We start from the raw sequence: 11878 nt of genomic DNA, 5'->3' as shown, positions 1-11878 counted from the left end.
CATCTGGTGGCATATGCATTTATGCCATTTTCTATAAATTTGGTCTAACGTAAAAAAATAACTTAAGATAATTCTAGAAAATGATTTGTTCATCGATGAAGGAAGTATGACTAGATCAACATGGTACTAGTATAGTGTATGAAAAAGTATAGCATTTTGCTTTTATTTAGCTTTATTTCATCATATTTCTAGGAAAAACTAGAGTTTATCCATCATCAGGATCAGCAGGTATACATAAGCAGCCCATCGTAACATATATATTGGTAACACATCAAGATTATTATTACTAATATGCGCAATACATAATGGTGTTTTTTTTATGAAACTATATAATGGTGTATTATAGTACGTAATATAAGATCGATATGCATGCATGGCTACTGCCTACTGGCCGGCGGCGAAGGCGTCAACGGGGAAGGTCTTGGTGACGCCGGCGAGGCTCTTGAAGTGGATCTTGCCGGTGGGCGGGTCGTCGACGGCCATCTCGTTGATGGGGGGCCAGAGCATGAGCTCCTTGGCCTTGACCCCCTTGAGCTTCTTGATGCCCCTGGGCTGGACGTAGCCGGCGATCTCGACGTCGTAGCTCACCTGCTTGCCGATCTTCTGGAACCGGTGCTCCACCTTCTTGCGCTGCGCCAGCCAGAAGTAGCCGGTGTCCCGCACGAACCCCACCTCCGTCACGTCCTCCAGCGGCAGCAGCCCCAGCGGCAGGCCGAACTCCTCCAGCAGCGCCGCCGCCGCCTTCATCCCCTCGTCGTTCCCCTTGGTCACCACCGCGCCCTCCTTCTCCGCCGCCATGGCTAGCTAGCTACTAGCTGCTTGGTGGGTGGTGTGTGCGTCTTACTAGCTAGCTACTAGCTGAGAATCTGAGATCGATCTACTTCGTCTGTTCTTGGCTGGTAGTTGGTTTGTGCTTGCATTGGGGGTGGCTGGGCACGCATATATGGGGGAAGACGGGTGGGCAGGTCGCAAGAGCGTGGAGCCATGTTTGGCTTGGACTCGCCGTTAGTTTCGGAATAGAGCGCGGTGTTGCATTGGGACACGCCCTCGGCCCTCGGACTCGGACCAGCGCGTCGATCGATTCGGCGCCCAGATTTTTGAATTTGCCGTTAGTTCGTCAACTCCGAGGGGCCGGCGTGCACGTACTAGACAATTATAATGCATGCCATTGCATGGTTTTTGAAGCATTTGGATATATCATATATGTAGCTCCGGCAGCGGCTCCATGTTTAAAATAAGGGAATTTTAAGATGGTACTAGTTCTAGAGTAAAGGTCAATGTAGCTCTGGCTCCATATGGTTATACATATAAATTTTAAAAAACGTGCAATGTATAACCGAACCATTACATTAGTGCAAGAAAACGTGATACAGTTTGAATGCTATTTAACGCTCTAGTGATTCTTGATTCACTTTTGCTTTGTTTGGAACAACAAAGAATTTTTTGTTGGTGCTTGAATTTGAATTTTATTTTCTTAGCTGCTCTTTTGCACAAGTTTGATAAATTTATTTGTTGAATTCAAGGAGATGTAAGTATACAAGTTTGTTGATAAATTTATTGCTCACAACTAACCAAAGTCGGTTATCTTCTCTCTTTTGATTTTCTACGTGGTATATATACCCATATAGATATTCTTTAATCTCTATTTGGTTGTATAATAAACTTATTACTCTATATATCATTCCATCCATATTTATAGTTTTCCCTTTGCATTGCGCCTTTAGGCTCCCTTTGGAGAAACATAGAGGAATTTCCTATGAATCCCTTCAGAACAAATGACTGGGTTGCTACAAATCCTATGGAATGTCTTGTTTCATATGATTTGGAGGAATTTTACCAAGTGGAAAGTTTCATTTCTCTCTCTCTCTCTCTCTCTCTCTCTCTCTCTCTCTCATCAAATTTCATGTATTTTCTCAATCCATAGGATTTAAAGCGTTAGGGCATTCTATTCCTATAATTTTTATATTCTGCCTTTCTAAAATCTTTGAATTGCAAAAGGAAGCCTTATGTGTTTAAAATACTGAATTTGTTGAAACTTTAGCTACCTTTCACAGTTTGTTCTTGCGCATGCAGCACCTGCATCTCGTGCACTATGATATGATCCTTCTCTTTCCAAGAATCGCTCAAGAAAGGACTAGATAGAGCTAGTGCAAACAAGGCCAAGATGTCGATTACTCTCACTCTGTGTGGAGATCTTTGCTGGTGAAACTAAACGCGTTCCATGTTTCACTTTAATCATGGTTTATTTGAAGGGCATTGCTGTGGTACTTCCTAAGAGGTATAGGTAATAGGTTAAATATATATTTAGTTATTTAATTTGTAATTTTAGAAAAATAGGGTAAATAAGGAAAGTTTTAGACATAAAAATCTTTTTTATATCTAATTGATGCTTGTGTGATCTATTGGATGTGACAAATCTTTTTATTTGGTAATTTAGACTAACATAATTTGGTTAGCACTAATAAGGTGTCAAATCGGATGAGATGTGATGCTTGCTCCCTCCGTCCCAAATGTTTTTTACTTTCACATATCTTGTTTGACCGTTCGTCTTATTCAAAAAATTTATATAAATTATAAAATAAATAAATCATTATTAAAGTATCTCTAATTGATATAATAAGTCATAACAAAACAGATAATATTTATAAAAAAAAAGTTTGAATGAGACGGACGGTCACAAGATGTCTGCGAGTTCAGCATTCCTCGTCGCAAAAATAGAGAGAAATGATTACAGTTCAGCAAGCAAATTTTATTTTTATTTGAAAAATGCTGGACCATGGTTTATATAGGAACCAAAATGCAAAGCACGTTTCCGCCAAACTAGAGGCCACCGAACCGCTACTTGCCTGCTTCAACAACCGACCACAAGAAACTGCGTAACCACCGAAGCCTTTCTAACGCACTAGTAAGATGCGCCTACGTCTTCAGACTTTCAGAGTTGAGAGCAGCAGCTGTTGTTTAGGCAAAAGCTTGCAACAGCTTTTCTACTCCAAACCGGGCACACAACTTCTAGTGCCGCATGCGTAAAAGGAGCTACTATTTATCTTTAGGTTCTACAATTGTAGGAGTAATAAAATAATACTAAAAAACATGTTAAAAATTTATATATAGAATATTAATATTTATTATACTAATTTTTTTATGATACATCTATTTAGAGTCATAAATGTTGATGTTATTTTCTATAAAATTAGCGAAATTTAAATAGTTAAACTTTGACCAGGTCTATAATTTTTTTTTTTTTTTGAACGTAGGCAGTTGCCACGGTTTGTTCCACGTGGTCTCCGAATTTTGCCCAAATCCCTACAAATTTCGGGCAAGACTTGCACATTGGTTCAGCCCAACTCCAGCCTCCAGGCAAGCAAACAGTGTAATGGGTTGTCGGAGACTCGACTTAACAATATCGATCCAAATCAGTGGCGCGCCCGTCTGACCCGGTCGCGTTACGCTGGCTGGGCGAGCGTACGCGGTGTTGGAAATTGGAATCGCACCTGCTACGAGGTGTTGGGCCGCACCCTGGCAGTTTCGATGATGGAGAGCCCGTTGGCAAATCCTATAGAGATGGGCCTATGTTCGCAGTGACAAGTGGGCCATGTTGGGCGCCCTAATAATACTCTCTTAGTCCATTCCTAGACAACATTTCGAGTGATTCAAGGCACGAGTACAAATGCCCGGCCTTTACCAAAGAAAAAGAAAAGAAAAAAGGTCATGATGAGCAAGATCACATACCCATACCCTCCCGAGCTATTCCATGGAAGGGTCCATTTTATTCCGAAAACAGATGCCCAAGCTTTCTCAGGTCCTCTGATAGAAGGCTCACATAGGTTCAGTTAGACTTACAAGCAGTCGCACAACATACAGCACTCTGTTCTAACTCTGGACACGAAATCCTCTCTTCCCTCTCCCTCCCTCTCTCTGCTCACCGCCTCAATCTAGGAAGACTGCCGGAGCTCCGGGCGCACAAAGTCGGCGTTGGCAGGCACGGAGATGTCGACGGTGGGCCTCAGCTCGGCACAGACCTCGATGGCGCCTGTGGACAGGGTCTGACAAGAAGTTGCTGATGAGGTCCTGGTTGATCGGGGCGTCCTTGTCCACCGTCACAAAGGCCTGCTGCGTCAGGATGTAGTCAAAGCGCGGCGCCCACTTCCTGGATCCCAGGACGGGCCGTCGTGGAGCAGTTGTCCACCATGAAGGCGACCCCACGGGCGTGCATGAACGGGTTCAGCGAGTCCACCGACTCGATCACGCTCTCGTTGATGATCTCAGAGTAGGAGTGCCCCTTCTTCCTCAGGATCTCAATCTAGAGCCATTGAACAAACACCTGAACGGGTAAGGTAACATCCACCGACAACAAGAGGTTCTCGGTTGTCGCTTGAGAAGTTGGAGAAAACCTTACCTGAGCCATCATCAGGGCAATGTACACTCCAGCAGTGAAGGCATGGAGCGGGCCAAGATCACCTTCTGGACGGGTTGAGCGCACCTTTTCACCAACCTTCCACATGCGAGTTTGGTCGATGTTGCCCATCGGAAAAGCTGGGAGGCCCTCTTTATCCTATAAAACATAATTATTTAAGCTTAATAATCTGTGTCAAAACTGTAAACTTAACCATGAGCACAACCAAAATCAGAAATGGTAGTTCAATGTAACAGAACTCACATAAAACCTCCGCCCAGCCAACACCACGCTCCGGATTTCACTTCCAGAGGCCACATCTTCATAGCATTCATAGAGTATATCCATGCACGGATAAAACGATGCACTGTAAGCCTTGTTGAACTCCTTTTTGCCTTCCTCACTCAAAGAGTTGTACACTTCAAGCATCCCCTGGGGTCCAAACAGGAAATTCAGATCACAATCTAATAAACAAAGACTGACAATGGTTTCCATAAGTATGAATAATCGCTTACCTTCTTTGAGATGGTTTTCGAGATGATCCCAGTGATGCCCTCGACAGTGTTTTTGTAGGCTGACTCCTCATCCATTCCTTGTTCTGTGTATCTCCTAAACAGAGCCTCCACGATACCATGGACAGCACCCAGCAAAATGCCTGTATGTTAAATGGTTAGTTACATACTCACGGTACAATTATTAGAGGCACCATGAACAGATCAGTATGCTCACCTCGCTCTCCAAAGATATCGCTCTTGTACTCCTGTTCTAAAGTAGTAGCAAACGTGAAGGGGGAGCCAAGCGCAACTGACCATGCTAGAGCAACATCAGTTGCCCTTCCATCAACATCCTACACAATGAAACAACATTAGTAAAAGTAAGTATAAAGCACATCTGTCACCAAATGCATCTGAAATATGTTTTCAATAGATCAAACAAATAGAAATAAAAAATAAAACATTGATGAGCACAGCAAAGCTTCAAACATACCTGGTGCACAGCAAAGCTAGAGTTGATGCCAGCACCATTGACTTCCTTGCCCTGAACATAAAGCCTGCGAACAGATGGACCCATTCCCTTGGGGCATACAGCAATCACACTGATGTTCTTTGGGAAATCAAGTCCAAGTGATTGCAAATGTCCCAGAAGAAATCCATGAGATAAACCAAGGATACTGTTTGGTTTCATGTGAGAGAAGATCTTCTCATAGTTGTCAGCCTGCAGAAAGTGAAATCCAACTTTCAGGATGAATAAAACCAAAGATGCAACAATTAAGTACCATATCAGCAGTAATGAAATGATGAATGGGTGTGCTACAGAACGACATATAGGTTGAACTAACCGGCAGGGAACAAAATAACCTCTTGTTGGCACAAGTCAAGCATCAGGCAGAAGTATACATATACAAAAGAATGCACATGAAACCGTGCAGCTAGTGAACATGGAGCAAACCTGTGCAGCATCAGATATCAGCAGCAACACAAGATCGCTGCCTGAGACAGTTTCCCAAATATCGCCCAAGGTTCCACTCTCTTCAGTGAATCCAGCAGCACGTGCTTCCTCGAAAGATTTGGATCCTTTCCGGAGACCAATCTGAAAGCAAAAGGCAGCAGCATGTTGGACTGACAGAACAGTGCCGAAGTATATACAGGAGGCAGAATATCTGGCTCATGATTGCCATGTCCAAGTTGCACAGAATAAAGAATTATAAACTCTCTCCAATTGAAGTTAATAAAGATTCAAAGAAACTAGGCCAGAGGAAAAATAAAATAAGATTTTTCACTGAAGCAAAGTATAGGTCTTGTTTTTTTCGTAAAAAAAGTAGAGATCCTTCAGTCGATGTGGGTCTTCTCATGTATCAGTGCTAACATACATTAGTCCGACAAGAGAAGAACAAACCTTCACAACAATATCTGACTTGGCTTCAGCCAGTGAATCTCTCAGGTTCTGAGCTTGGGCAGGACCCTGCAAAAGGAACGGCGGCGACATGTTATGAGCACTGAACCCAAACAGAAGTAGAAATCCAAGTGAAACCGATGCCATCTACTAGATATGACAACAGTTATGTGGCGATTTAAGCACAGTTCGCTCAGTACACAATCATTAGCAACATATATGCCACAACCGACCGTCTACATGACTCCGGAAGAGGAAGAGGAACCGCATAATAGGTGTAGGAAAAAGCTGGCATGTGTGTCGAACCTGCGAGCCCCATCCAATGACTCCCGATCTGCTTGACCCCCTTGAACGCCTCCGGGAGCAGCAGGGAACAGGTTCCTCCCGCCGCGCACGATGTACTGCGCCACGAGAACCGGTCACGAACCAAACAAATCAAATCGTGCCGAAACGACGGAGAGATTCATCCACCCATCCATCCACGGAGTAGCGAAAGGGGGACGGCGACGGGCGAGTGGGGGGCGCAGCGCACCTCCTCGTGGCCGGCGAGGGAGACCTTCTCCTTCTTGAAGACGGAGGTGTCGAAGTCGAGCGACGGCATAGCGGTGCCGACAGCCGGCGGCGCGGAGACCATGGCGGCGACGTCCCGGCGGCGGGCCCCTGGCGCGGACGCGGACGAGGAGAGGAGGCACGCGGGCTGCTGGGTGGCCGGGAAGGAGACGGACGAGGAGGTGGGGAGGCTCTTGGCACCGGCGGCGGCGGCGGCTAGGGTTTTGGGGTGGCCGAACGCGAGGGTGGAGGCCGCCATGTAGCCGGGTGCAGGACAGCTGCGCGAGCGAGCAAGGACGGCGAGGCGGGTGGCGAGCGGTTGGTGGGGGGTGGGGACTGTCCGTGTGTGATTGATGAGGGCAGGACGTGTCAGGGCTAATCCCTGTGGATTTAGACGGCTAAGCCAGCCATGTGATGCGCCGTCGTCGACTGCGATGCGACGCCGGGGCTAGCTAGCTGCCCAGGCCGTTGGCCGCTCACGTGCGCGGTGGGCCTACGAGGTTTTGGCGGGTTGCGCGGCGTGGCGCAGGCGGCGTCCTTTTTTAGCGTCTCGCCCCGCGCTGCTCGTGTCGATCTCGAGACCGCGGGCGCCGTGCACGGTGCGCGGCAGCGAGCAAACTGCAAGAGCTCTGCGCAGCGCGGCGTTGCCTTGCCGTCCGTGCCGGATACATCATACGTACACGCGCAGCGCGGCGCGGACAGCCGGTCTGGGGCCGCCTTTTCCGCGTGATAAGCTACCATTGTTTGCTGGGGTTGGGTTAACTCCACGCAAGCAAGCAGTGTGCGTTTTCAGCGCACGTCACGTACGTACGGCGAGGTCAATTGGTGGTGGTGTCAGCGTTGGATGGATGGATGCACCAGTGGCTTAGCAGCAGATTGATGGATTGAGTGGAGCAGGGTTGAGCCGCAACAACGAATACTTGGTGGATTTATTTCACTAGTCGCGATCTCGTGTGGCATCACGGGATAGGAGTATGTCCGTGGGGGCAGCTGAATCCCCGCCGAGAACGACACCCGATCACCCGATGGGAAAATGCCGAAGGTTCGCTGTCCCCACAACTACGGCCCAACTACCCATCCATCGGCCTAGCCCAGCCCACTGACGTATCATCTGCGGGACCACGTGCGACGTGCGAGACCTGCGACGGCGTGACACGCATGGGCCATTTCCCCTCGGGGCTTCCCCAACGCGGGCTGTCGATAGTGTTGGCTTCACCAAAGAGTTACAGCCAGCAACCCCTGGACAAAGCCAAGGCAGTTCTACTCCCAACGCAAGCCCACACTCAGGCCGTGTGTTTAGTTCGCGAAAATTTGGAAATTTGGCTACGGTAACACTTTTATTTTTATTTAATAATTAGTGTTCAATTATAGACTAATTAGGCTCAAAACATTCGTCTCACGATTTCCAACCAAACTGTGCAATTAGTTTTTTTTCGTCTACATTTAATGCTCCTATGCACGTATCGCAAGATTCGATGTGATAACTACTGTAGCACTTTTTAGGAAAACTTTTTGGAACTAAATGTGGCCTCAATACTACTGCTAACTTCAGCTTGTGTCACATCTTTCTCTGGAACACGTCATAAGCATACAAGTTTCAATATTTTGTCAGACCAGGCACAATCAAACAGACATTTTGAGCTGATTTGGCTGGTATTAAAGTCGGCTTATCAGTCGACTAAAGCTATTTTATTATGAAAAAAAATATTATAGATTCTAGCTGATAAAGTCGGCTGATAGGTTTGATTGAACAAGCCCCAAAGCTAGGGCTAATGGCCAGCGTGGTGCGTGGAGGACGGCCTCAGCGGCCCAACACCAGCACACCGCCTACCACCCTCGCGGCCTCACACGGTCACACCGTCACACAGTGTGCCTCGCTCATCAACTGATGCTAGCTTGCTCAAAAAAGAAAAATGATGCTAGCACAATGACAGGACCGACACCAAAGGCTATAGTATACATGAATAGCATTTTGTGATGAATCTGGTAATGTTTTAGGGTAGAAAAAAGATAAGTACGGATTCCTAGGAGAAGGTACGAGATTATCTCAAGTTTAAATTTACAGGAGGCATTTACATGAGGGATATACTGTACAATATGTGAGAGATTTGGACAAATATTTTATCAAGAAATTGAGCTCACCAAGAGGAACCGAAGGATGCCTTGATTTGTTCTTGGCACAAAATGCATAATCACAAAATAGTAGTAGAGAAATATACGAGAGGGCTAATGGATTGGATGAGAATAGCTTATGGAATTTTGTGTCGATGATGCAGTGCAAGCGCACAGAGAAAAGACATTTACAACAAACAAAGTAACGACTATTTAAAATATTTTTAACTAAATTTTGTAGATGTCATTATAATAAAAGACTAGCTACTGGTACTGTCGGGTTTATAAACTCAGGGTCCCTCGCAGACCGGCTTCCCCGCAAAGGCTCGGCCCAAGCAGACAGCGCGCAACTCATGGGCCGGTCCAAGAGTCTAAAACAACAGGTCAGAAGAGCGGTCCAGTCACCGACCGGAAGGTCTGGTCAAGGAGGAACAATGCCCGCTTGTCGACTTCGACCCACCTCTCCGACCGGAGCGCTCACTTCGGTCTCCAGCCACCTCCGGGACGGTTTCTCCGACCAGAAGGCCTGGCGAAGCACTACCTCCGACTTCGACCCCGTGTCTCCGACCGGGGCATGCAAAGACCCTGCTCACCGCTCTTCTCTGACTAGCACGATCAGAGCCGACTGTAACCAACCGACCGGGGACGCCCGCTCGGTAGGGATCAGGAGACGTGCGGAGAAAAGCAAGGCAAGGCGCACAAGTCAAACCACGATACCAAGGACCATACCCTGTCGCCTGCAGAAATAGTACTCTGCAACCGCCCTAACACAAACAGTATTGTAGGCGCCGATATTTTCCTCTACAGTATTGTGGGCACCGTTAAACTCCCATACGGTAAGGCCCCCCACATGCCTTTGGGCATCGATAGTGTTGTGGGCGTCGGGATTTACCGTACCAGGTGATCCTGGTGAAACCCCTCACATGCCTCTGGGCATCAACAATATATACAGGTACCGACGTCTGCACACCCGAAGAAGACAACATCACCTCCCACATGCGTCTGGCACTCAGCCGTAACATCAACAGTGTTGTGAGCGCCTACTATTATCTCGTACCAGTCGACGTGGGTAACAAGGCTCAGTGGCATACGTACCCTCTCCCTTTCACTTGCAAAGCCATCCCCTTCATCTATAAAAGGGGATGCGCTCCCTCCAATACAGTTCAGTTCCAAAAAGAAAAACCAAAGCTCGATCAAGCTCACAACCACAGAACCGTCAGGTTCGGACCTCAAGCACACGCTTGAACACTTAGCTCATAGCGGAGCTCCTGTCGCTCTCGGCCCTTCCGACCGGACCTCTTGTACACCACATTTCTCTCCTTCTCGTTTGTAACCCCACTGCAAACTTTGAGCACCTGGACTCAGGAATAAAGTCACCGACCGACTCAAACTGGACGTAGGGCACGTTGGCTGAACTAGTATAAACCCTGTGTCATTGAGTGCTAGGCCACCTCCAATCACAAACGTACGGTAAAACTATAAATATTTACTAGTTGGTCACTTTCTGCACCGACAGATACTATTTGAGCAAACCAACTTTCTAGTTATTATATTATAATAAAAAAAATTAGACCTTGCCCCTTACGTAACAAGGACATAATAGGCTTAGGGGGTGTTTGGTTCTTTAGTCGCTCCTAAAATTCATGTCACATCGAATGTTTAGATACTAATAAAGAGCATTAAATATAGATTAATTATAAAACCAATTACATAGATGGAGGCTAATTTGCGAGATGATTTTTTTAAGCCTAATTAATCTGTCATTAGCACATGTTTACTGTAGCGACACGTTGTCAACTCATGGACTAATTAGGCTTAAAAGATTCGTCTCGTAAATTAGTCGCAAGTTGTGTAATTAGTTTCGTAATTAATCAATATTTAATACTCCATACATGTGTCTAAACATTCGATGTGACAGGAATTTTAGAAGCGCCTGTAGAAACCAAACAGGTCTTAGTCATTGTCAAGCACACCACTACACTAGTGGATCTCTAACGCTTCTCTTATATAATGCTCCACCATTTGTGTCCGAACCAGCCGACCCACCATATGCAGGCCACCAGCACTTACTACTCCTTTCTTTTTAATCAAATCAAATGACTCATTTGAAATGAGCATGTGAGTATGAGCTACCCGGCCAAAGCTCAGCCAAACATATATTTATGGAAAAAGTCCAAATTACTCCTCTCAAGTTTGGCATATGTCCAAATTACCCCTTGAACTTACATTTGGTTCAATTTACTCCCTCCAACTATTTGAGTTGATCTAGTTTACCCTCAACATGATTTATTATATTTGTTTTTCTACGTACTAGTTGAGTCTTAATATCAACTTTTATGATATGATAGAGAACATCATAAATTATGTTAGAAAAATATATCTTAACTTTTTGCCACTATTTTGATAGCTTAGGAAATTTAATAATAAATTAACACTAGAGATACAATATCGTGTAAAACATAATGATGAAAATTCATAGTGCATTTTTCCAACACAAAATACAATGTCCTCTATCACCTCACAAAATTTGAAACTAAAATATAATTTGTACATAGAGAAACAAAAAATAAAAATCTCTTTAAGGTGTTGGTTGGACCAACTTAAATAGTTGGAGGGAGTAAATTGAATCAAATGTTAGTTCAGGGGGTTATTTGGACATAGGCCAAAGTTTGAGGGAGTGATATGGACTTTTTCCTATACTTATCAGAGTCAGCCGAGATCTGGGTCCCTTGGCAAGTCAGCGGTGGAATATGTTAGTGCTGTAGCATGCCATTTGACACCAGAGTTTTTTTTTTTCAAATTTCCGTTCACCATCTTTGGCTTGAGATGACTACCATGGCACCATCGTAAACGCCCTGATCAAACGGTTGCATTCGAACTGAATTTGCTGATCGAGCATCAATAAATTTTCTGTTGCAGTGCTTATGGACC

The 11878-nt window shown here is 45.5% G+C and overlaps 1 protein-coding gene and 1 pseudogene across 1 annotated transcript; both read right to left on the bottom strand.

Moving 5' to 3' along the window:
• Positions 1-295: 295 nt before the first annotated feature.
• On the bottom strand, positions 296-1070 carry LOC136512830 (uncharacterized). The gene has a single exon (XM_066506834.1). The coding sequence runs from the start codon at positions 796-798 to the stop codon at positions 385-387; it is 414 nt and encodes a 137-aa protein (XP_066362931.1). The 5' UTR covers positions 799-1070; the 3' UTR covers positions 296-384.
• Positions 1071-3726: 2656 nt separating this feature from the next.
• LOC136512829 (ketol-acid reductoisomerase, chloroplastic-like) lies at positions 3727-7207 on the bottom strand (annotated as a pseudogene).
• Positions 7208-11878: the final 4671 nt, after the last annotated feature.

Source organism: Miscanthus floridulus, chromosome 16 (genome assembly GCF_019320115.1).
Source record: "Miscanthus floridulus cultivar M001 chromosome 16, ASM1932011v1, whole genome shotgun sequence".
Classification (NCBI taxonomy): domain Eukaryota; kingdom Viridiplantae; phylum Streptophyta; class Magnoliopsida; order Poales; family Poaceae; genus Miscanthus; species Miscanthus floridulus.
The sequence above is the reverse complement of the archived record's forward strand: the minus strand, read 5'-3'. Positions and strand labels throughout refer to the sequence as shown.